Source organism: Sardina pilchardus, chromosome 18 (genome assembly GCF_963854185.1).
Source record: "Sardina pilchardus chromosome 18, fSarPil1.1, whole genome shotgun sequence".
Classification (NCBI taxonomy): Eukaryota; Metazoa; Chordata; class Actinopteri; order Clupeiformes; family Clupeidae; genus Sardina; species Sardina pilchardus.
The window spans coordinates 23,386,961-23,414,225 of record NC_085011.1 but is presented as its reverse complement, the minus strand read 5'-3'; the positions used below and the strand labels follow the sequence as shown (position 1 = coordinate 23,414,225).

General features: G+C 45.4%; 1 protein-coding gene across 2 annotated transcripts in view; it reads right to left on the bottom strand.

Annotated features, from left to right (window-relative positions):
- The window catches only part of wdpcp (WD repeat containing planar cell polarity effector), a 73,530-nt gene that overhangs the window by 42,220 nt on the left and 4,045 nt on the right, over positions 1-27,265 (bottom strand). For both annotated transcript variants that reach the window (XM_062520243.1, XM_062520244.1), the window contains one exon: positions 2,627-2,711. In XM_062520243.1, the coding sequence (XP_062376227.1) occupies positions 2,627-2,687 (61 nt within the window). In that variant the 5' untranslated portion in view covers positions 2,688-2,711. The remainder of the gene's footprint in view (positions 1-2,626; positions 2,712-27,265) is intronic.

Sequence of the window (27,265 nt, the reverse complement as noted above, 5' to 3'; positions counted from 1 at the left end):
CAGGTAGAGAGCGAGAGCTCAGAGAGACGCGGAGAGGGTGGATGGGGAATGGGAAAAAAAGAGAGGAAGCAAGAGAGAAATGAACAGTGTGCTGTCAGAAGTGGACAGATCAGCAATTTCGCACCGCAGGATAAACAATCATTATCTGCCTGTGTCCAGTGCCATCTGCCCGCTCTCAGACAGAGATAAGAACAGAAGGGGGGGGAATGGGCTGGTGTGTGTGTATGGGATGTGTGTGTGTGTGTGTGTGTGTGGGGTGTTGTTGGGAAGGAGAGGGTGGTGGGCAGAGAGAGTGGTATTAATAAAGACAGGCGCATATGACTATACCCCTCCCCTCTTCAGTACACAGACACAGAGTGTTGGCTTCCAATGAACAGGCCTCCATGGGTAAAGAGATGCCCAGGTGAGGGTGCCTACCCCCCCTGCTTCCCGCTACCGCTAACTACGGAGATTAGCTCTTTCACTGGACTCATCACTGGAGGGGTGGTACAGGGCAGGGGGAGTTTTTCATAGTGAATAATAATGTCCTCCAAATACCCCCCAATCATCCCCCTGTCATCTCATTGCTTAACTGATCATCTCTGTCTAGAAGAGCTAACATCTGCTCTTGAGAACCTCTGATAGGGTATGGTCAATTCAGTCTATACAATACACTCTACATGCTTTATGTGTATGTGCACTCCAAACCACTGCCATTTTGTCTTTGTGACCTCTGCACAGGCAAAATGTAAAAATATTATTATCACAAGGCAAGGGCAAGTCAACAGCAAAAGAATTTAAATTCCTCAGATAGAAAATGTAAACAGTTGCTATTACATTTGCTTTACACTGGTCTGAATGTGGGCCTGTGTTTATGTGTGTGTGTGTGTGTGTGTGTGTGTGTGTGTGTGTGTGTGTGTGTGTGTGTGGATGAAAACACTGCTATTGTGATATAGGTGCTGCTATCTGTCTGCACAACACTTCATGCTCTGAAGGCCCCTTCCTGATTTTCTTTTTTTTTCTCCTAGGACATATTGACCTCCTCCATCCAAGATAACAAATATAGAAGGTGTGGAAAACCAAACAAACAAACACACACACACACACACACACACACACACACACACACACATTCACCCACACACACACACACAAACACACACATATATATACAATTGCTCAGCGTTCCAGCATCAACCACTCTGTGGGGAGATTCTGCGGGCCCTGGACACTATCAGCTCTGGAGCAAAAACGCCCAGCAGACTGTGAAAGGGCAGCCGCGCAAGGGGAGGGGAGGGGAGGGGAGGAGGGAGGAGAGATGGAGACGACGAGGGGTAAAGTCATACAAAAAGAAGTGAGTGTTGCACAAAGATGGATAGATAGTGGCACAAACAAAATGTCTGTGTGTATGGGTATATGGGTATGTGTGTGTGTGGGGTGTGTGTGTGTGTGTGTGGCTGATTGAGGATGTGCTGGTTGGCAGCAGAAACACCTCTCAGCAGCCGTTCTTGACCTCTGAGGTAAAGCCAGGGGGATTGTGGGTATTCAGCGCAGTGTTGAGAGAGATGGACGTGTGGGACCGTCACACTTTTTGGCCTGCTCTTTTGTACTTTGTACATTGTACCTCATACTTTGTGTGTGTGTGTATGTGTGTGTGTACATATGTGTGTGTGTGTGTGTGTGTGTGTGTGTGTGTGAGATGGAAAGCACCCCTCCTACAATATGCAAGGCGTAAAGAAAAACATGGCGGCTCCCTCGCCCGGTCTCCTGACAGCACGCTGACAGAGGAGGCCACTAACAGGACAGGAGAGTGCTGATGGCTGAGGAGCCGTCGCGCTCCTCCAGCTTTTTAACACAATAGGGGGGGATTTGTTTTCCTTTCTGAAGGTGTCAAACACCTACAATGAGACAGTGTGCACACCTGACACATCTCTGCTGCAGAAAAAGGAAAGCAAAGACATCTCAAACATCTCTACATCTCTGCCTCTGCTTCTTCATTTGCAGTTGTCAGGTTGATTAGAACTAGGTTGTTGATGCTTGATTTCATTTCACCCTAACTTGCTCTAGTTCAATAATAATAAATATAATAATAATAATAATAATAGTACTACTACTAATAGAATTATTATTATTATTATCATTGGTGTTGTTGCTATCAATATTATTACTACCTCCGCCAAGGAGGTTATGTTTTCATCAGAGTTTGTTTGTTTGTCTGTCTGTCTGTCTGTCTGTTTGTCTGTTTGTTTGTTCGCAAGATAACTCAAAAAGTTATGGATGGATTTTGATGAAATTTTCAGGGAAGGTCTGAAATGACCTGGGAGTGATCAGTATCACTGTCTGGATCCAAGAGGCGGTTATGTTTTCGCTTGGCGTAAGAGGGATGATGAATGATGAACTACCTGCATTTCTAGTCGTGACAAATGAGCTGCAATTAGGTGAATGTTTGCTGGACTGCTTTGGCTCCGATTCAATTCCAGAAAAATGCTTATGTTATTGCTCAACTAGTTGAGTAGCTACAAGTAGTCCAATGCCCCCAGAGAAGGTATGAAGGAATTCAATAACAGAGAGAGAGGGGAAGAGAGAGAGAGAGAGAGAGAAAGAAAGGAAAAGAAAGAAAGACAGAGTGGATGGGTTCATTAATTACCTTTAACATGCAAGGTGCTCCTGGAGGACCACAAGTGCAGCTCAGCCAAGCAGAACGACATCTGATTGAGGGGAGAAACCCGAGTCTGCAGAAACAAGAGGGCAAGAACCAGTGAACGAGTGGCTAGGGGAAAGGGCAGACATAACAACATGAGAGATATCAATCAGAGGACTGCCATGCCCTCACCGCTCAACAGCCAGACAGAGAGAGAGAGAGAGAGAGAGAAAGAGAGAGAGAGAGAAAGAGAGAGAGGCCTTTTAGCCAGGTCCAAAAATGCTTTTTCAGAGGACTGATGTCTACCGTTCCTCCAGCCCCACCACATCAATATATTCTCTACAGCCACATGCTTGCAAAAACCAGACTCGACTCAAGATGCTTCTACCATCATGGCGCTAGCAAAGAGTGTCTACAACTTGCTCTTCAAGAGGACTCCAACCTTTGTCGTAATCATTATGGCTGGAGCGGTCATCTTTGAGCAAATGCTTGAACCGAGGTGGAGCTGTGATATAACAGTTAGATTGCAGGAAAGGCAACACATCAAACAAAACTTCAAGGAGAACGGTGAAGGAAATACTCCTAGAAAGGTCATTCTCATTGAGTAGACTTATCGAATGCGTTCCCATTTCCTGACACTGATCCTGACACCATCGTCACCATTCTCATGATGCTACACCCATCATCATGTAGTTCAAAGGCAAAGGTTGTGGGAATACAACATTTATGTTGAAGACTTTGAAGGACTCAAACATTTTGGATTGCTGGTGGCACTTCTTTGGCTTCCTATGCAGCCGCTCATGTCATGGTTATGCGTATGGCTTTGTGAGGAAATAGCTCATTTTATGTTGCAAAATCTGCCTACACTTAGATATCTCAATATTTTACTTTCCAAGCCCAACACACAATATCACTATGGTTAAACCTTCACACAGTGTACACACACACACACACACACACACACACACACACACACACACACACACACACACACACACACACACACACACACACACGTCATCCCCTATACTTATACCCTATACACACATCAATATTTTACTTTCCAAGCCCAACATGCAATATCACTATAATTAAACCTTCTCTACGTACACACACACACACACACACACTAATATACACACCCCCCCCCCCCCCACACACACACACACACACATGCCATCCCCTATACATACACGAAATTCTTTTCAAAGTACCGCAAGCTATTACACCTCCCATCAAGATGCTTTCAGCTTGCACTCAGTCAGTCCTGTCCAATAGAGCGGCCTCTCTCTGCCTCACCCACCCTCCCTCCCTCCCTCCCTCCCTCCCTCCCTCCCAGCCCTGCTACTGCTGCTACTGTTGCTACTGCTGCTACTGTTGCTACTGCTGCTACTGTTGCTACTGCTGCTACTGCTGCTACTGTTGCTACTGCTGCTACTGTTGCTACTGCTGCTCTCATCCTGGGCCGCGGCCAGGTGCGGGTGCCAAGCGGCGCTGGGCTGTGAAGCACCTCCACACATCGGAACAAGGTGAACGCGCCTCTATCTGCACTCCGCACAGGAGTCAGGACAAGGGCCCGGCCCACTGAGCCACGGCCCACCGTCTCGCTCAATCACGCACACGCATTCACTCAATCACACACACACACACACACACACACACACCATCTAGGAATCCACATTACACACATGCGCACACATGCACACCACACAAGCACCGATAGATGAATACACACACACACACATACAAATGTACACACACAGAGACACACAGATGTTGAAACAAAGAAAACAACACACACACACACACACACACACTCTCTCGCAAACTAAAAACAACATGCAAACAACTGCAAGCCTCAGTTGACAAGCTGTAACCCATCACTCTCGCACAAATGTTTATCAAAAGACTCCCTCTCCCTCAACACATGCCATACACACATGCCCATTCAAGGCTCCACGCCACTCGCTGCTAAAAAAAAAGATGGATCCTGCCTGGGAGGAAAAGAGACTCGCGCTCCTCTCCTGACACAATCTTGGCAGAGCCTCCGATCCAAATGAGAGCCCATTTATCGGAAGGGAGAAGAGGCCTCTCTCTCTCACACAGCAAGTTAGAGCAGCGAGTTCCACATACGCTGGCGCTGGTAGCCAGATTAGATGCTCAGTACCTCAAAGAGAGGACCGCTCAGAGACTGAGGGAGAAGTCAACGACGACGGGCATCGCTCTCTGACGTCTTCAGAGTGCAGAGAGGACACAGGGTGAGAGACATTGACATGTATGAAAAGAAATACATGTCATGCATGTGATAGCCACAGATTGTAGAGCAAAGCACTGTAGGACAACATAATGCTAAATAAACAAGTGACAAGACGCACTGACTGATAACACATGCATATGTGCACTCACATACATTCATATACATATATACATACAAACACACACCAAGTAAACACCCTCCACATACACATGGACATACACACACACACACAAACACACACAAACACACACATTTTTCAGTGCAAACAGCCGAGACAAAACTTCGCAGCTTTCCCCCGACCAATCCTCGGTCCAGAGTGCTGACAGTGTCAGAATTACGGGCAATAAATCGGGGCTAAATTGAAGGGGAGGCATCACTGTTTTCCTGTAGCCATGTCAGAGGGTTAGCCGTTAGCGCTGAGAGTGCCATCTCTTATCTCCGGCCCTGAGACTTGCTTGAGAGAGGGAAAAAATTCTGCCTGTCACCCCCCCATGAAAAAAACCTCCTCCTGACAAAATGAAAAAAAAAAAGTATATATATAAAATAAAAAAACAGATAAACCGAACAGCAGAGAAACGCTGGCCCCAGCACTGGTGCTTAACAAGTTTACTGACATAAGAGGATTCTTTCATCGACTAACCAGCTTTCACAGAAAGTCAGCTCTTTTTTTTTTTTACCCCCATCCGCACTTTGAAGGCAACCCAATTTTGTCCCCCCACAACAGCATGAGGATATTCAATTTAGGGTTTGGTGGGCCAGGTCACAGGTACATTTTGATGAGCGCCAATTTCAAAGCAAACCCATGAAGATTTGGAAAATGAGCCTGGCGCAGGGAGGCACCACCCTGCATCAAATTAAAAGCGCAAAAATGTAGGTAGGCGCCTCCCGGAAATAGCTTCCAACTGCCGGTTTCTATTGTTTACAGACTCATATGAGAAGTGAGATGGACAAGCAGCGCTGAGAGGCAAAAACAGGAACATTAGCAGTAGCACACAGGCTAATTAATACGAGTCCATTCCATCACCCACCAGCCAAAGTAAAGTGATTCTTTGTGTCTTCAAAGAGCCCTGTGCTCATTCAATTCCCAAACTTCCTCTCAGTCACCCTGCACATCACAAGTCCCCTTACACTTACATACACGCGCACACACGCACACGCACGCGCACACACACACACACTCACACACACACAATGCGGGAGACAGCTGATGCAGCTGTACTGCTCCCACAGTGATCGGCCTCTGCCCCCCTTCCCTCTGCTGAAGTAGCCGTGCATTAGCATGCTCAAATAGGCTTTTTTTTCTTTGTTGCACGTTTGTCTCCGCGTCTGCAGACTCCCAGGTAGAGAGACCGAGAGACCGAGAGACCGAGAGACACACAGAGCTGAGGGAAACTGACGGGGGTCACACAGTGAATCAAATGGAACTCATTGACATACGCAGAACAGAAGACATCAGAGTTCACCTGACATAAACTGTCCATGACTGTAAAGAATGATATACTATAAGTGTGTTTGTGACTGTTGTCTGTGTTCTCACATACAGTATATAGTTGATACATCAACAGAACAAGAATGTGTCATGAAGCTGTTTCTTTGTGTGTATGTCAGCATAAGTGTGTATTAGGGAACACAAACATGCGTTCCTGAAAGTGTGTGTGTGTGTGTGTGTGTGTGTGTGTGTGTGTGTCTATGTGATTACTTTGCCCAGGTCTCTGTCTCGGCGCCAAGGGCATCTCGTTGAGACAGCCCGTCCTTGTGAAGAGCTGGCAGAGAGGAGGGGTGGAGTAGGGAGAGTCTAATTACTTTTTTTGTTACTGCCCGAAAGAAGAAGAAAAAACACACTCTATGGTTCTTTTTTTCCTTACTTTGGTGCAAAGCAACACGTGATCCTTTGAACATCCTGTCAAGATTGTCATCTGCATCTGACAGGCCTGTTTGAGGCTCTCTTGCTTAGGGTGTGAGAGTGACTCCAAATTACACACTCTCAGTGGAGACGGATCGGAAAGAGTGTGTGAGCGACAGAAAGGGAACAGCAAGGAAAAAAGAAAAAGAGGAGAGTATAAAAGAGAGAGAATGAGAAAGAGAGAGAGAGAGAGAGAAAGAGAGAGAGAGGGGAGAAAGAGGGAGACCTCCACAAAGACCAACGAGAGGGACTGAGGCTGCATTACCGCCCTGCCTGGATCGCTTTTGTTCAGTTGTATGTATTTTTTATTTTTTTTAAAAAATCAATGCACTCAGCGTTGTTCACACGGCCGGCGCGAGAGGGTCCCTTTGATAGCGCGCCGCGAGAGATCTCCCGACTCATCGCACAGAGCCGCGCGCAGATGATGAGTCCATTTCCTCCCGGCCTGCAGCCTCAATAGAGACCTCTCTCAGGAAAGAAATGAGCAAGGAGAAGAGTGAGCACGAGGAGGTGGAGAGAGAGAAGAGAGAGAGAGAGAGAGAATGACTGACTCCTGGGCAGGAGCGAGGGAGAGAAGAGAGAGAGAGAGAGGAAAGCTACAGGGAGACTAAACCAGTTAGACACACAATACTGCTGGCTGGCAAACACCAAATGATGTGGCGTCAACATCAGGGAGATTGTCAGTTGGAGAAAAAAAAAAAGGACGAGCACATTTAAAACATGGAGAAAAGGATGAAAACAAACAGGGATTTGTTTTCTTTTGAAGCCCAGTGTCCTCTGCTTGGACAGACTCGTCTCAGATGAGGTGTCTGAAACCTGAGAAGGGGCTCACCCAAAATAGCACACATTCTGACTTGTCACTTTTCTAAAGGACTCCTGTTTATGTAGCAACTTCATACAGACTCAAATGCATTTCACCACAGTGCTCTCTCTCAAACACAAAGACACACTTCTCGATGGCTCACACGTGCACTAACAAGGATGAGCATCTGTGTCGAACATGTGCTCTTTTGGAGCAAATGATTCATTTCGGTTGATTGATACGGGAATAAGCAGAAGCAGGTCCGGGGAAGGTCCCAACCAGGTCACAACATTTTTTACACTCGCTAATTTTGACGTGACAAAGTAAGACTGATCATCTGACCGAGACGTCATTAGGAGGAGTGCAGTCTGACATACGTCTACACTGGCTAGACTACTGAAGGGGGAGAACTCACAAGCACTTAAATGACACCGCAATCCACAGTGGCATTTGGAGTGCAATGGAATGGAATGGAATTCAACACAAATGCTATGTGCTTGACTACATCTCACAATGACTCAACACTACACTCGAGTGGAAAGCAGCTTCTTTAAGCACAATTCAACAAAATGAAGTCTAGCTTCGTAAAGACTTAAGACTTTAAGACATAAGACTTTGGCCTGACTTTGAGTAAGCTTGTGTAAGTCATGCACCATCTGAGGCCCTGACTTTACACCCGCATTCTATATATGACTGTGCGAGCGTGCTGGAGTGTGGAGATGGTCTATCTATGGTATAGCTGGCTGCGAGCCGTGAAGATTGCGGCGGCGGCTGCCGGGTGACCCTGCGCTCCCGAGCAGCTGTCAGGCCCGAGCTAATCCCTGTCCCGGGGTGAGAGCGTCCCCTGCCTCCACCACCCCCAACCCCTGGCCGCCCCTGACCCCTTTGGGTGGGTGCTTCCATCTACCTGTCCAAACACTCAAGGCGAACCACTGAGGTGTGTGTGCTGTGTGTATGTGTGTGTGTGTGTGTGTGTGTATCGGGGGTGGAGGTGGATGGTTGTGAAGGGAGTGGGTGTGGGGGCTCAGGTTTTGCAGTCCACCTCCCCTACCTCCACCTCACCCACCATCTTCATGCACAGGTAAAGAGGCTGCTTGAGCTTCAAAGGGAGAGGGAGCCTCTTTTAAGTCAGGCCAGAGGAGCTGGAGCGGACGATCTGGGCTGTCGTGTATGCTTTCAGCCCCTCTCCCTCTCCACCTCTCTCTCTCCCTCTCCACCTCTCTCTCTCTCTCTCTCTTGCGCTACGTCTCTCAAAGCTCGGAGAGGAGGGGAGCAGCTTGTTTTACAGGACGGCCGAGGAGCGCTGTCTCACGCTCACTTGACGTTGTGACAGAACACGGGGATTGGGGATGGGGGATGGGGCCAGGGGGGGGGGGGGGGGGCGGTTTTGGGGGAGTGGAAGAGGTTGACAAAAAGCCTGTTAAGAGGCTTCTTCATGCCTTTCGTGTATCTCTACTGTACTCTCCAAAGTCAGCAGAGTGGCGTTCAGATGAACCCCTGAGCACCTGAGCACCTGAGAACATCAGAGAAACCACAACAAAAAACATGCAGTGACTCCTCGTGGGCGTTTTACAGACACAACACAATTAAGACTCCTCAAAACTTCATTAGCAATTCCAGTCGAGTGCTGTTTTTGAGAGATGAGCATCAACGTCCCAGAAACATTCCAACGAGGTGAGGCGTCTGTGTCTAGACCCCATCACGACACCAAAGCAGCTGTTGGAAAAATAAATAAATAATAAAAAAATGAAACAATCCGTCTTTTTAAAAAAAAAAAAAGAAAAAAAAAAAATGCAAAGCCTCTTCTTTTATTTTTTTTTAACAAGGACGAGACGTTTGGGCCTTAAGGTCCCTCCAAGATTTAAAAAGGTGCCATAATTGAAGCCGGGGGAAAACGACTCGTTATCTTCACCTTATCTCCTCTGCTGTCTCTGGTGCTTATTTAACAGCAAGGAGTCCGGGGCAAGCTCTGGGTGAGGAGTGGGCATTAGTATTCCAACAAGAAAGAGAAAGAGAGAGAGAGAGAGAGAGAGAGAGAGGGAGAGAGAGAGAAAGACAGAGAGAGAGAAATAAAAAGAGAGGTGGTGGTGGGGAGGGGGGGTCCATCAAGTCCATCAAGCCAATCTGGCGGCGCGAGCGCCCGGTGGACGAACTCGACAAGAACGTGGCACAGCTCGTTTATTTAATCAGGGCAGATTAAATTTATCGTTCCTCATTTGTCAGACTCTCGATTTAAGCAGGCCTTTATGGGCGCCCTTCACTCCTCATTACCCTTTTGCCACGCTCGCCCGCCGCCTCCAACAGCCTTCGTACATTAATGCCACTGTGCGATCGGGAGTTTCTTTTTTTGGGGGTTGGGTTTAAGTCGTTTTTGAAAGGAAAGATTGGAGAACTTGTGGAGGTGAGAGAATACAGTCCAAATTGATTCTTGAAAGGACTCTGAAGGGGGGATGAAAGAGCAAGTGTAATTTTGCCCTAAAACGCAGATCATGATGACTACACTTGATTTTTTTTTTTACTACAAGTTAGCAGAGTGCTCCTGCGTGCATGGATGGACACACACACAAGCCAGGTGCATCTCAGACTGTGTGTTTTACCTTTATCTAACCCTCATGACCCCATTTTGAGGTCAAGCTCGCCAGGAGAGCAGTCAGTTCTAGGGCATTAACAAGAAACAGATAAAACACACACACACACACACACACACACACACACACACACACACACACACACACACACACACACAGACACACAGACATGTCCTTTCTTGACACTCACTTTTCCTCACTCCCTGCCTGTTACTCTGCGTCGTCTCTGTGACCACCACACACACACAAACACACACACACACACACACACACCAGCCTGAGGGTGTGTGTGTTGCCTGAATGAGTTCAGCCCATCAGAAGTCAGAGGTGAAACTGTCATACAGGCCTGAGTGACAGCTGAAATTACAGGGCTAAAGACCTGCCACAGGTGACTAGCTGCAGACTCGGCACCCATCACACAACCATTTTAATTACACCATCACCACCACTTGCACCCCCCCCCCCACCACCACCCTTTCTCTTTTTCCTTCACTCTCTCTCATTCCCTCTTTCATCTCCCCTCTCTCTCTCTTTTCTTGCATTGTTCTTTTTAGAAGAACCTCCTCCTGTGGTCTTGGCATGTGCAACACACACAACAAAACAAAACAAACACAACACACACACAGACACACACAGACACAGACACACACACACACACACACACACACACACACACACACAGACAGACAGACAGACAGACAGACAGACAGACAGACAGACACACACACACACACACACACAGAGGCATTTCAGGCCGGGATGTGGTTTGAAGGGTTTGGACTCTGGGCCACAGCCCTGAGAGGTGCAGCACTTCCTCTGGCTGGCCTCCTCTCCCCCCGATACCACTGATGTCTCATCTGCTATCTCCCTCTCCTGTGGGCTCTGGGTTTGGAGGGGAGGAGATGGAGGGGGGAGAGAAAGAGAGAGAGAGAGGGCTGGGGGAGAAGACAACAGGCAAAGGCACAGGCCTGTTATCTCAGCCACTCTCTGCTCTGCCCCCTCGAGGGCCCGGTCTTGTAAGAGCTGTACCAGGATTTATAATCAAACAGGAGAAACGCGGAAGACAAAAGGAAACAGTCCGAGAGTGGAGCACAGGGTCACACGGCCAACTAAAATATGTAAACACGTACACAGGTGCAAACACACACACACACACACACACACACACACACACACACACACACACACACATAGACTAAAATATGTAAACACGTACACAGGTGCAAACACACACACACACACACACACACACACACACACACACACACATAGAGAGAGATGAGGGTAGCCCAGCAGCACCAAATGTTGAACGATAAGACTAAAGTGAAACAGGATCTGTGTGAGGGTCAGGTCAGCGAGTGTGTGTACGTGTATGAGTGTGTGTGTGTGTGTGTGTGTGTGTGTGTGTGTGAGAGAGAAAGAGAGAGAGAGAGAGTGTGTGTGTGTGTGTGTGTGTGAGTGTGTGTTTTGTGTGAGGGGAAGAGATGGGGGTGTCATCTCCATAACTAAACGATAACCCCAATAACGCTGGAAGGGAAGCGAGTGGCAGGAGCAGAGGGAAGAGGATGGGGGTAGGGGGCTGGGGAGAGGCAGCGGAGATGGGGGCCCTTTAACAGGGGAGGTTATCTCTGGAGAAAGAGATGAGAGAGAGAGAGAGAGAGGGAGGGGAGAGCCGGAGCGGAGAGAGAGAGAGGAATGGCACTGAACCATGATCGGCACAAAGATAAAACCATGAAGAAGTGCTGGTTTTACCAAACCACCAACAGGAGGGGCGGACGGGGGTTAGTTCCATTTTATGCACAACACACAGGCTGGATTTATGGTGTGTAAACCACAATGGTTTTACTGCACAATACTTTGAGGAAATAAGTTTGAGGGAATGCAAAAGAAAACTAGAAATGCAATTCCCGAGGAATTACACGAGGGGATGCAATCTGCTGGGTAGACTTTTATTTTGACACACAGGAAACACTTCTATACTATGTGTAGTTCAGGGAGAGCCAGATTGTATGCATAAAGGCAAAGATTCTATAGTGGAGCTCTGTTCTAGAATCTTTGCTTAAAAGTGACAGTTGGATTCACAGGGCAGTGTTCTAACTAGACTGGGAACTGAGAGTTCTGGCTCATTATGACATCACATTCTCCATTAAAGTCTATGGGGGAAAAATACACTTTTAATTACAAATATCTCAAAAAGTATAAACTTCTCAAAAATGTCAAATAGATTGTCTAGTAGATATTTGGAAGATCTACGGAACGGTGTTTCAACCAAGTTTGTACGTTAAGCGGTTCGGGCTGAATAGCGCGCACAAAAAGGTAAAAAGAATAATAATAATAACTAGAAAAGCATTTCCTGAAGGAAATACCAGTGCATGGAAAGTCATTGCAAGGATTATGCTAGGGTACTTAAAGTGATTACTAAGGTGTTGCTAGGCTAAATAAAGTGGTTACTATTCTATAAAAAGTGGTTACTAGGTTGGTTGCTAGGGAAATCACGTTGGTTGCAAGGGAAATCAAATTGGTTGCTAAGGTGTTTGCCAGGGTGTCATTATGGAAGTGGTTGCTAGGTTGTTACTAAGTAATTATAGTGGTTGCTTTGCTATAAAAATGGTTATTTTAATATAGTTTTAAAAAGTTATTGAGATTGGAAGAAATAGAGAGAGTGATAGAGAAAGTGAGAGGAAGTGAAGAAAAAGAAGTGAAAGAAAGTGGATGACAAGTGAGCTAATCAGTTCAATGGAGAGACACACAGAGAAGAAGTTCCATTGAAGTTGCTGAAGTCAGTGAGAGAACACTGGCAAAGTTGATTCCATTCTATTTCTTTAAAAGCTAATTATGATGTCATAAAGCCAATGTTAAGTCTATGGCAAAATTAAGTTTAGTTTTTATTTCATATCTCAAAAAGTAAAAGTCATAGAAATATGAAAAGTAATAGACTGAAAATTTGATGCAAGAGCTACGTGACAAAGTTTGAACCAAGTTCCTACGATAAGCGGTTAGAGTCAAATTAGGGCCTGGAAGAATAATAATAAAAATAAAAATAAAAAGAAAAAACGAAGGAATATCAATACAGTGCATTTCCATGCACTGTAACTAGAAAAGCATTTCCTGAAGGAAATACCAGTGCATGGAAAGTTATTGCTAGGATTATGCTAGGGTACTTAAAGTGATTACTAAGATGTTGCTAGGCTAAATAAAGTGGTTACTATTCATTAAAAAGTGGTTACTAGGTTGGTTGCTAGGGAAATCAAGTTGGTTGCTAGGTAAATCACGTGGGTTGCTATGGTGGTTGCCAGGGTGTAATTATGGAAGTGGTTGCTAGGTTGTTACTAAGTAATTTTAGTGGTTGCTTTGCTATAAAAAGTGTTATTTTAATAATAGTTTTGAAAAGTTATTGAAATTGGGAGAAATAGAGAGAGTGATAGAGAAAGTGAAAGGAAGTGAAGAAAAAGAAGTGAAAGAAAGTGGGGATGACAAGTGAGCTATCCAGTTCAATGGAGAGACACACAGATAAAAGTTCCATTGAAGTTGCTGAAGTCAGTGAGAGAACACTGGCAAAGTTGATTCCATTCTATTTCTTTAAAAGCTAATTATGATGTCACAAAGCCAATGTTAAGTCTATGGCAAAATTAAGTTTAGTTTTTATATAATATCTCAAAAAGTAAAAGTCGTAGAAATATGAAAAGTAATAGGCCAAAAATTTGATGCAAGAGCTACGTGACAAAGTTTGAACCAAGTTTCTATGATAAGTGGTTCAAGTCAAATTAGGGCCTGGAAGAATAATAATAATAACTAGAAAAGCATTTCCTGAAGGAAATACCAGTGCATGGAAAGTCATTGCAAGGATTATGCTAGGGTACTTAAAGTGATTACTACGGTGTTGCTAGGCTAAATAAAGTGGTTAGTATTCTATAAAAAGTGGTTACTAGGTTGGTTGCTAGGGAAATCACGTTGGTTGCTAGGGAAACCACGTCGGTTGCTAAGGTGGTTGCCAGGGTGTCATTATGGAAGTGGTTGCTAGGTTGTTACTAAGTAATTATAGTGGTTGCTTTGCTATAAAAAGTGTTATTTTAAATATAGTTTTAAAAAGTTATTGAAATTGGGAGAAGTAGAGAGAGTGACAGAGAAAGTGAGAGGAAGTGAAGAAAAAGAAGTGAAAGAAAGTGGGGATGACAAGTGAGCTATCCAGTTCAATGGAGAGACACACAGAGAAGAAGTTCCATTGAAGTTGCTGAAGTCAGTGAGAGAACACTGGCAAAGTTGATTCCATTCTATTTCTTTGAAAGCTAATTATGATGTCACAAAGCCAATGTTAAGTCTATGGCAAAATTAAGTTTAGTTTTTATTTCATATCTCAAAAAGTAAAAGTCATAGAAATATGAAAAGTAATAGACTGAAAATTTGATGCAAGAGCTACGTGACAAAGTTTGAACCAAGTTCCTAAGATAAGCGGTTAGAGTCAAATTAGGGCCTGGAAGAATAATAATAAAAATAAAAATAAAAAGAAAAAACGAAGGAATATCAATACAGTGCATTTCCATGCACTGTAATAATAATAATAAAAAGAAAAAGCCTAGGAATAACAATACAGTGCATTTCCATGCACTGTAACTAGAAATGCAATTCCTGAGGAATTACACGAGGGGATGCAATCTGCTGGGTAGACTTTTATTTTGACACACAGGAAACACTTCTATACTATGTGTAGTTCAGGGAGAGCAAGATTGTATGCATAAAGGCAAAGATTCTATAGTGGAGCTCTGTTCTAGAATCTTTGATTAAAAGTGACAGTTGGATTCACAGGGCAGTGTTCTAACTAGACTGGGAACTGAGAGTTCTGGCTCATTATGACATCACATTCTCCATTAAAGTCTATGGGGGAAAAATACACTTTTAATTACAAATATCTCAAAAAGTATAAACTTCTCAAAAATGTCAAATAGATTGTCTAGTAGATATTTGGAAGATCTACAGAACGGTGTTTCAACCAAGTTTGTACGTTAAGCGGTTCGGGCTGAATAGCGCGCACAAAAAGGTAAAAAGAATAATAATAATAACTAGAAATGCAATTCCAAGGAATTACCAGTGCATGAAAATGCAAAAATAGATAGATAATGTAGATATGGTTACTAAGGTGTAGCTAGGGTAAACATGGTGGTTGCATAGTTTACAGAGAGTTGATAGTGTGAAGGTAGACAGTTTAAAGATGAAACATTCCAGTTCTAACTTAACTAATGATTTCTATTCATGTTAAAATGTTGATTAGCTAACTTAGCTAATGATTTCTAGCAGTTACGCTAAAAATGCTAATTATGCTAGCAATGCTAACTTTACTAACAATGCTAACCAGGTTGATTAGCTAACTTAACCGATGATTTCTAGCAGTAATGCTAAAAATGCTAACTAAGTTAACAATGCTAAATTTGCTAACAATGCTAACCAGGTTGATTAGCTAACTTAGTTGATAATTTTTTGCAGTTATGCTAAAAATGCTAACTATGTTAACAATGCTAACTATGCTAACCATGCTAACTAGCTAACTTGCTAGTGAGGACTTTTATTTTGAAACATTTGTTGCTAGGGTATCCATGGTGGCCACTATCAGGAAACAAGAAGTTACTGCAGTATAATCATGTTGGTTGCTATGGAAACAGTCATAAACACTTAATTTTAATGGTTGCTATGTTGGTTGCTAGGTACATGGAGGTTTCATGTAGTTGACTGGAGGCATAGTGGATGATAACTGACAGTTGGAATGGTTGAAGAGTTCAATAGTTGAGTAGTTTCAATGGTTAAATGATTTAATAGTGTATTATTGCAGTGAGGACCTTTATTTTGAAACAGTTGTGGACAGAGGAAGTAGTGAAATAGGATCTGTAGTCTTAATGAGATTGTATGCTTAAAGCCTGAGACAGAAGGTGCCTCTCATAGCGTTTACGCGTCCTCTCTCGCTCCTCACTGATCTACATAAAGAATGATGGAGCGGCAACAATGGGATAGTCTAGCCCTTCTTCTATCTTTCTTTATGTAGATCATTGAGGATCGAGGAGCGAGGGAGGACATATAAACGCTGCTAGAGAGGGACCCACAGTAAATACTTTAAAAGTTGTATGTAGATAGTCTAATTAATGTTGATAGACAGAATGTTTAATGGATGTTGATAGGCAGATTGTTTAATAGATATTGATTGACAGTTTAATGGGTGGATGAGTGAATGGTCTGAAGAAGATGAATGGATAGAAGGTTGGATGGAATGTGCCTTATATTCTTGTTAAGAGAGACACTGATACAGCTCTCTGAGAGTAGTTGACACAGGTGTAATCAATTTAACTGGCTAGTCTTAAGAGAGCCAGAGTACTCTTAAAGCCTGAGACAGAGTAAATAATTTAAAAGTTGAATGTAGATAGTCTAATTAATGTTGATAGACAGAGAGTTTAATGGATGTTGATAGACAGATTGTTTAATAGATGTTGATAGACAGTTTAATGGGTGGATGAGTGAATGGTCTGAAGAAGATGAATGGATAGAATGTTGGATGGAATGTGCCTTATATTCTTGTAGAATGGAGAGACACAGCTCTCTACTGAGAGTAGTGGATACAGATACAGGTGTAATCAATTTAACTGGCTAGTCTTAAGAGAGCCAGCCTGAGACAGAGTAGATTGTTTAAAAGTTCAATGTAGAGCGTCTAATTGATGTTGTTGATAGGCAGACTGTTTAGAATGGGTGGATGAGTGAATGGTTTGAAGAAGATGAATGGATATAAAGTTGGATGGAATTAGGAGGACTTATTTTGATACTGTTGTGCGCAGAGGATACAGGGGAACAGAATATGTGGTCTTCAGAGAGGAGCCTGAGAGAAACTGACAGTTGGTGCCCAGGTGGCTGACCAGCTGGGGTAACATTCTAATTGCTGCCGTGATGTCATAATGAGCAATGTTAAGTCTATGGGGAAATTGTTAATCGTTTTTAATTTATAGTTTAAAAAGTATAAAAGTTACAAAGTTAAAAAATACATTGCGCTGATGTCCTAAGCAAGACCTTCGTAACACAGTTTGAATGAAGTTTCTACGTTAAACGGTTCAAGCTGAATTGCGTGCGTTAGAAGAAGAATAATAAGAAGTAGTAGAAGAAGAAGCCTAGGGATAACAGTACAGTGCATTTTCATGCACTGTAATAATAAGAAGCGACCGGATTTCAATAGAGGGGATGCATCCCCTCTAACTAGAAAAGCATTTCCTGAAGGAAATACCAGTGCATGGAAAGTCATTGCAAGGATTATGCTAGGGTACTTAAAGTGATTACTAAGGTGTTGCTAGGCCAAATAAAGTGGTTACTATTCTATAAAAAGTGGTTACTAGGTTGGTTGCTAGGGAAATCATGTTGGTTGCTAGGGAAATCAAATTGGTTGCTAAGGTGGTTGCCAGGGTATCATTATGGAAGTGGTTGCTAGGTTGTTACTAAGTAATTATAGTGGTTGCTTTGCTATAAAAAGTGTTATTTTAATATAGTTTTAAAAAGTTATTGAGATTGGAAGAAATAGAGAGAGTGATAGAGAAAGTGAGAGGAAGTGAAGAAAAATAAGTGAAAGAAAGTGGATGACAAGTGAGCTATACAGTTCAATGGAGAGACACACAGAGAAGAAGTTCCATTGAAGTTGCTGAAGTCAGTGAGAGAACACTGGCAAAGTTGATTCCATTCTATTTCTTTAAAAGCTAATTATGATGTCACAAAGCCAATGTTAAGTCTATGGCAAAATTAAGTTTAGTTTTTATTTCATATCTCAAAAAGTAAAAGTCATAGAAATATGAAAAATAATAGACTGAAAATTTGATGCAAGAGCTACGTGACAAAGTTTGAACCAAGTTCCTACGATAAGCGGTTAGAGTCAAATTAGGGCCTGGAAGAATAATAATAAAAATAAAAATAAAAAGAAAAAACGAAGGAATATCAATACAGTGCATTTCCATGCACTGTAATAAGAAGCGACCGGATTTCAATAGAGGGGATGCATCCCCTCTAACAAGTAGGTGAAAAATTTGGTATGTCATCTAATTTCCATCCTAAATAGCTTTGAGCAGTTCCCGAGGAGTGCAAGATGTTTAACATGCACAAAGGCAAGTGAGAGGAGGAGATAGTCCCACCCCAGATCTGACCCCAATTTGCATCACACTAATTCTGACTCGGTCCCCAAACTGCGCCCCCCCCCCCCCCCCATCCCATTCCCACTGCACCCGCTGCACTCGAGACAAGAGTACCGGCGTCCATGTCCTCAAGAGGAGCGCGTCTCAGCCCACAGTGGGAGAGGAAAGAAGAGACAGAGTCAAGCATTGCTTAGGGGCTGGACAATGTACTGTCTCCGTTGAGGGTGTGTGGGTGGGTGAGTGGGTGTGTGTGTGTGTGTGTGTGGGGAGCTCTCTTCTGTGACATGGCGGTGCCATTGAAGATGGGACAGAGAGGCGCCAGCCGCTGTTCTGAAACACTCCACTCCGGAGGGAACACCCTCCACACACACACACACACACACACACACACACGCACACACATTACAATCACTGTGGCCTCCCAGCCAGGAGTTTCCCCCGCGAGAGAGGGCCGCCATTCAGGCCCAGCAGCCGGTGAAAAGGGAGATGACGGACAAGCAGAACAAAATGAGCTAAAGGTAATACTATTCAGCCACTGAGACAGGTACAGTGCGTGTGCGTTGTGTGTGTATACCACCGCTGTCAATCACGGAGGGCCAAAGCCCAAGTCGGGCCAGTGAGTGACGGGGCCGTGGGGCAAGTCTGGCAGTGGAGAGAGAGAGAGAGAGAGAGAGAGCGAGAGTTAGGGAGGAGACGAAGGTGGAGACGGAGGGAGTAAAACGACAAGGAGGGCGGAGTGTAGAAGAAAAGAGTTTAGAAAAAGATTGGGGGGGGGGGGGGAGAGAGGATTCGAGCGTGATTGTTGTCACAGGCACAAGAATAGGGGCCACGCAGAGTTGAGAAGTTGAAAAGTTGAAGAGTTCAGGCGCAGGAAAAAGTAGATGTGGAGGACTCACCCTGGAGATAAATGCTGAACATGAAGAGGGAAGCTTTGTGCAGTCGAGAGTTTCAAAATACAACATACCTGCGAGACATGCAAACGAAGGCATTTTTTGTGTGCGTTTTTACGTTGCGTAAATTATTTAAGAACGGTATCAAATTAACCTTCTGTATCCATTTAAAACGTGCTTTTGATGAAAGGGGCTCTGCTTGCTGTGTGACAGCTATTGTGGCTTGCGGTTTCACTCATGAGCAGCAGTGAGCATGCTGAGGGGGGTTGAGGTGGCGGACTGGAAGGGGCGCGTCAGCTACACGTATGCCAGCCAGGTCGGATTAGCTCCTGTTTGACACCCTGCCATGGTCTTCCAGGCCTGACGAGCCGCACACAGAGCCACGGAGCCATCGCGACCAGCCATCTTATCAGCTCACTGCCGTGTGGCCTCCCCAGTGCCCCCATATACAACCCCCCCCCCCCCCCCCCCGCCACCACCACCACCACCGCTACTCTACCCACACCCCACCTCCCCAAAACCCAAGCACTGACATCTCTGCTGCTTCCCAACATTATTGAATCTCATCACAGATACACTCCCTTATAAGCACAGTTTGCTTGCGCACGCACGCACACACACACACGCACACAGCCCTCCAAGCGTGGCTTGCGTGATCTCCTCCGCGATCAGAACTTGCGGAACTTGCGTGGCATCAGCACAATTTTCGGGGTCCGGCGCTAATGATGACTCCGGGTAGCTGACACTGCACAGATAAGGGCAGCGCAGCACACTGCCCGCTCCCCTGCCCACCTGCCCGCTCGCCTAACCACCCACCCGCCTACCTACCCACTCGCCGCCCGCCCGCATCCCCACTTGTCAAGCTTTGCCGCGTGCGTCTGGGGCCGTCCGCAGGTCGGGGGGAGAGCTATATCTACGCCCACGGACAGCACGGCCGAGGTTAATAGGCAGGCAGGGCCTGATTGAATTTATCAGGACGCCCGGGAGCCTGGGAGAGAGAGGCGCGAGTCCCATTAGCGCTCGGCAGCAAACACCGGCAGCAATAAGCACGGAGGGACCGAGAGACCGGCGAGCGCACTAAAGAAGCCCTAAGCACATCAGCAAACGTCATTAGGAGGAGGGTGGTGTGTGTGTGTGTGTGTGTGTGAGTGTGTGGGGGGGTGGGGAGAAGCAGGGCGGACAGAGGCGAGCGGAGGAGAAACGCCATTTAGCCAGGTGTTTACCCAGAGACCCCGAGCAGAAAGACAAACAGCTGGGCCTAGGAGTAATGACTGGACCCGATTAGAGAGAGCTGAGGAATTCCTTCTGGTTCCTCGAATGGGAATGCGAGCGCTGTTGTTCCCTTGCTAGCTGTAGAGGTTTTTTCAAAGACAGAGAGGTGGTGTGGGAGGGGGGGCGGGGTGGTGGTGTTGTTTTGCGTCAGAAAGACCTCCTATGTAGGAATGTGAAAGGATATTTGGTAAGATATCGACTGAGGACAGAGGCTCAAGGAGATCCACAAGGACTCCACAACTCCAGGTGGCTTTCTGTCAAAGTGTCCGCCCGTCACCGGGAGGGTGGCTGCTGTCACCGTGGCCGTGTCTTTGTTTTTGTTGTTGGATTTACTTCTTCTAATGCTCCCACTAACGCCTGCCGCAAGAAAGGTTTTACCTAGCGGCCTTTGACAGGAGCATGTGGAACATCGGGACCCTGCAAAGCGGCGAGTTGCCAAAAGGTCAGGAGAATGTTCCAGACTTCACAGCGCCTCATTACCTGGCATCCGTTGGATCCCGTCAGAAAAAAGTGACATCCTGTCAGTCAGGAGGGACAGGGGGGAAAAAAAGTGTTTGAGGCCACTGTGACCACTGCACAGCAGAAGGCTGGCCTCTCTCTCTCTCTCTCGTTCTCTCTCCTTTTCTCTCACTCTAATTCTTCTCTTTTCCTCTCTCCCTCTCTCTCTCTCGTTTCATTATGGTGGCACCTCTAGGGGAGAAACCTTGTTTGACCTTGTTCTTATTCCCTTAACCGCAATTGAACAGCGCCCACAGAAACACTCAGATGCCAAGCAACATGACTCCCCTGCATTCAGCGTTTGGACAAAATGGGCAAACTTGGGTGACCCGTAAGCTTGTAGTCTCCGCGAGGCAAAATCTCCACAATCTTAAGCCATGAGCAATGCCCTCTGCATGTGGGCTGATAAAATTCCCGTCCGTTGAGCAAGAGTCACAGAGAGTCGTGTGGCTCGTTACTGTTGCCCACGAAGAGGACGAGAGGACACAGAGAGCGCTTTAAGCTGTAATGGCTCTTCACACAACCATGGTCTTTAAGGTGAGGGGAGGGGAGTTGACGTGTCCGACGGTGACAGCGGAGTCCAGTCATTCTAATTTGTGAAATAAACGAGGGTGGGGGTCACATTTTTCCACGGGACCTTTGACTTATCCACCCATGCCCTGTATAGGCAAGGGAGGGAGGCTTGGAAAAAAAATGCACACAGGCTGGCAGGAGCAGCGCCCGGCAAAATTCCCAAACACCTGGACCCTCTCCATCTGACAGGCAGCCTGAGTGCCCAACCATGCGTGAAAACTTCCCATCCAATACTCCTCAACGAGCCCAATCATTTCACCACTTTGGTGGATGAGGCCTCCGGTTCCCCACCCCCTCTCCCCTTATGCCTGTAACCTCACCACCCACCCGACATACAAAAAAAAAAAAAAAACAGAAAGCACTCTCACTCAGCCCCCCCCCCCCCCCCCCCCCCCCCCCTTCCCAGTTCAACAATCGCACTTGATGCTTTATTTGACCTCGGGATTTCTCAGATACACATACACATGTCTCCTTTTCTCCTCTTCTGAAGAAAGAAAATCTTCAAATGCCGGCTGATTTCCCCGGGTCAACTGTGACAATGGCGGGGAAGTGCACTGCAGCGTCAAGTCCCGTCTTGTTAGATCCTGTATCGCCTTTCCCCCTCTGCCTGCCCATAGGGGACAGGTCCTGTGTTGAATATTCACTGGCAGTTAAAGTATTAAAATGACTCAAAGGAGAGTAGAGTTTCATGTTTCAAAAAGAAAAAAAAAAAAACACCTAAACAATCAGGCCATGGAATTCTACGGCTTATATAAATTTGAAAAGACCTACTGTGTGAACCATTTAAAAACAAAGCCTAACAACGGCTTTCTCTTGCTTTAGACCATTTTCTGTACGTCTTCTAGTCGACATATGTAAAATTCACTCTGGTCTTAGGCTGATTTGACACAGGGATCTCAGCATCTTCTTCAGTGCGATGACGTTACCTTTAGCACCCCGTGTCTCTTGCTCCCGGCAGACTCTCTTCAAGCTCTGATTTCACCTGGCTCGTCTCCAGCAAGCTGCCATATGTACAGCGGTTTGGTAGCTTTGTTAGATGCACCGTATGACACCCACTTGTGCGCGTACACAGGACGTGACCAGAACGTATGGCATCAGAGCATAACAGCAAGGAAGCAGGAGAGATGAATTACAAAAACGGAGGCACAAAGACGTCGAGGAGAATTAGCCGTTAGGCATTCTGAGACTTCCATGCTTGCCCGACCGCAAGATAACTTTGCATGTAATTGCCTAAAAACCTCTGGAAACTGAAGTCAAGACGCCACGATGTGGGATGATAAAATAAAGCCTAAAATAAGTAAATGTTCAAAATCTGCACATACAGTACTGTATCCATGTTCAAAGCAACATGGTCATTTTTGGTCCAATGTTTCATGAACTGAACCAAAATATAATTTCTTCATGCAAACAAAAAACTGGCTTTTACATCAAATTACCGGTATGTGCCAATTCATAGCAACAGCCAGAGATGTACATAAATATACTACTGCTACTGTTAATAGTGGTAGTATATTTTTTTCTTCAGATGGAGGTTACTAAATCCGTTTGATGTTTTCAATGTTGCCGTGATCTTCAGGTCCCACTTTCCTAACCTATGCAACGTGACGTCACTGGAAATGTTCAGTCAAAAATGTTGCTGGAGTTTATGTAATCCACTGGGATTTGAATGAATCAAAATGATATTACTCGTTGATTATCATTTCTGGTAATCATTTCTTCCATGGAGTCAAAAAAGAAAAGGCGGAAAAGGCAACTAGAATTGATACTGGAACTGTATATTATATACATAAATATAAAACAAATGTAACTCCTGTTATCTTATTGTGCTTGACTCATATTGTATTTAAGCGATCATTACCATTACAGATCACCTGTTCTTATGCAGTTAGCTCTAACACCCTGATCTACAAGCCTTTATACACACAAACACCCACCCCTCTGAACCCTGCCCTATTCTGAAACAGTGAAGAACACTGGATCCTCTGTGTGTGCATTTGTACATCTGTGATCAGTGATGAGTGACTAGACAGATAGAGACCAAGAAGAGGAATAAGATAAAGAGAGACAGAGAGAAAGAGAGAGAGAGAGAGGTAGAGAGAGAGAAAGAGATTGTCCATATCTGCCTTCCTAACAGATGTGGCTACGTGGCATGTGTGACTGCCCCTGAGAATCAACAACACAACACCACCACCGCCGCCCCAAAAAGAGCCCTTTCAGGCGCATGACACTGGATCAAAGGGCCCACCGTCCCCTCCCACACGTGTGCACAGGCTTACCGGTGGCCTGGCCTCGCCGTCGGTGCAGACAAGGAGGCCGTCGGCACGGCAACGTTATCCAAGTCAACATCTGCGTGGTGACCCGGGGCAGGGGGAAAATGGAGCCTTAATCCCTGCGCATATTGAGGGTAAAAACATTCCTCACGAGCACAAACAAACAGCTACAACAACAGTTTTAAAAAAAAGGGAAAGAAAGAAAGAGAAAAAAAGACAAGTAAAGAGAGAAAAAAACTGCCAACAGCAGGACTCTGACTGGGAGGGCGGCTGTAGCTCCTGCTTGCCCCTGCCTTTATGGCTGTGCAGAGGTGTGTGGATGCCAGGGCCGAGGGACCGCTGTCCAGCTACATGGATTTGGACTCATGGAGCACAGAGAGGAGCGCCGAGTGATTGCAGGGGCAGGCAAATAACAAAACACCTTTGCACTAAACAAGAGGTGGTGCCGCTGCCTGCTGCGCCCCTTGCATCCACCCGTCCCAGCCCCGTCCTCCTCCTCCTCCTTCGCGCTCCACCACCCACTGTCCCACCAGCAAACGCGCTGAACCGCGACGTCATATGACTATTGTTGCTCCGTACCGACGTTTGGTGCAGCGGACAGGGAACCAAAACCTGAAAAACATATCCCAACCAAATCCGTTGCAACATCATGGAGCACTTGCAGGTTTTTTTTTTTGGGGGGGGGGGGCTTGGTGCATGGTATGCTAGCGCCCTCTGCTGCTACCAAGGCACTCTGCACCCACATATGCCTAGACATGGCCACAAACACAGGCCTGAAAAGGTGAAACATTCACAAGCCATTTCTTTTCTTTTTTTTCACCACTGCGACGACGTGCTGGATGTTAACTGCTGTGCACTTGATTCATGCCTTCAAAGGGTGCGGGGTAGGAGGAGGCAATAACGCATCTCCATTTCAATCCGGCTCCATCGCTAAGCTAACATTATTACGCTTTGATTTCATGACATATTTCACGGCCTATTTGTTTGAGCAAACACTGGGAGGGGAGAGACAGACAGGGCCGGGCGAGGCTGATCAGAAGAGGCTGAGGTGTTTAAACTCCTTTATGATATCCTCATCTAGCTGCCAGAAATGTAGGGATAATAGAGGAGAGGAGATTTTTCCCCTTTCATTTTACACTCATACATCACACAGACAGTCTCCTTTGAGTACTTGTGAGCCAAGTGCATGCACTGTGGATATATATATATATATAAATATACTGTGCATATTTTCCAGTGGATACTGAAATACAGCGCTTAAAGGGATATTCCGCCATTTGTGGAAATACGCTCATTTTCCACCTTCCCTCGAGCAAAACAATCGATATTTACCTTGTTCCCGTTCATCCAGCCATTCTGTGAGTCTGGCGATACAACTTTTAGCTTCAGCCTAGCATAGATCATTGAATCGGATTAGACCATTCGCTTCTCGCCTGCTAGCTTCATGTTTAAAAGTGACTAATATTTCTGGTAATTTTCCCATTTAAAACGTGTGTCCTCTCAAGTTAGAAAGTGCAATAAGACCAACTGAAAATGAACCCTGCCGTTTTTCTAGGCTGATTTGACATGGAACTACACTCTCATCTGGCGTAATAATCAAGGCAACTTGCAGCTACTGGCACTACTACTGCTTGATGTCTATGGGGACTATTTTCAGATGCTGCGTACGATATCACTGCGCCTATGGTACGTTTGCAAGTTGCCTTGATTATTACGCCAGATGAGAGTGTAGTTCCATGTCAAATCAGCCTAGAAAAACGCCAGGTTTCATTTTCAGTTGGTCTTATTGCACTTTCTAACTTGAGAGGAGACACATTTTAAATGGGAAAATTATCAGAATTCTTAGTCACTTTTAAACATCAAGCTAGCAGGCGAGAAGCTAATGGTCTAATCCGATTCAGTGATCTATGCTAGGCTGAAGCTAAAAGTTGTATCGCCAGACTCACAGAATGGCTGGATGAACGGGAACAAGGTAAATATCGATTGTTTTGCTCGAGGGGAGGTGGAAAATGAGCGTATTTCCAAAAATGGCGGAATATCCCTTTAATGAACCTCCTAAAATGCAGCCACACTGACACAGTCTCCTCTATAGGTCTGGAAGCAGGTGTCACGCTGAGTCGTATCACGGCTATAGAATATGTGCTCTGGGGCCCCTGCCGCTCTGGGAATGCTTTCTAGTCCCTTTTTAATGTCAGTGGACCTGGGGTTGTGTTTAAAGGTGCAGTCAGCAATTGTGCAGCAAGTGGTGTTTGTTTGTGTTTATGCTTATGTTTATACAGTTTTTAAATGTATTAGCAGATGCTTGTAAACGAAATACACCAAAGAAGTAGCTCACCACTACCTTTAGCGTTGTGAGAGAAATTGCACGCAGGGTTTCGTTTTTGTTTAGGGACAGGCTGCCTCCACTTTGCTTGTTTCGAATTTTCAGGGGCCTGGGCTGCCGACAGAAACCATTTTATTTACAGTGCACGGAGAGGGCTGCTAACTGCTGTGAGGAGATGATTGCTGAATGTGAACTTGAAAATAGCATATGATTGCTAACTGTACCTTCAAATGTCTTGCTGAAGTAAAGGGTAATGTGGAGTAGCTTTCTTTTTCCCCATTTCCACTAACAGAGAACGGATCTGCCAACATTACAAAGAGTGAGTGTGGTTCTGGTAGGGCAGTTAAAACAGTCACATACTGTAAACTCCAATACCACTGAACTAATCAAACACACATTTGTAATGAATAAAACAAGTTAGATCCATGTTGTCGGCTCCAAAACAGCTACTTAAATAAAGCAATGCTGACATCTAGTGGTGACCCTCAGTCACAGCAACCTCATGCCTACAGCATTGGCACGAGCACAATTCTGAGGTTTGTGTGATTGATTCTATGAATAAAATCAGTCGGTGTAGGTTTGTCTATACATCAGGCACATTTAAAGGCCAGTAGATGGCTACACTACAATGGACAGCAGCACGACCAAAGCATTATATGTCAGAGGGAAGCAGTGAATTACAGATGAGAGAAACTCATAGCAAGTGCAGAGTGCTTTTGTTCTGTTTCTCCTCCCTCGCTACCATTCTCTCAGTCAGCATACATTCTGAAAGTCTGCCATCGGGGCCTCCACATGGCCTTGTGCTGCTGCCCCTCTCAGGCCACCAGGCTGGGGCAGGTGGGAGAGAGAAGCACCCACAATGCCTTGTTTTCACAGCGCACACACTCAGGGCACGTCGCCGCGGGAACTGGCGCCAGATGTTATAGTCACGCCCGTTGTCTTCTGTCTCTTCAAAGAGTCTTCAAAGAGTCCGAATCACAAAGAGTAACAGTGAAGTGTAATTATTACGGTCGACTATCATTTAAGGGTGCCGAAGCGATTCTGGGTGACGTCATGTTCGGTGATATTTGAACAAAACACCAAACTAAAGACCAGAGAGTGAACTCCCTCCTCCCTTCCCTAAAC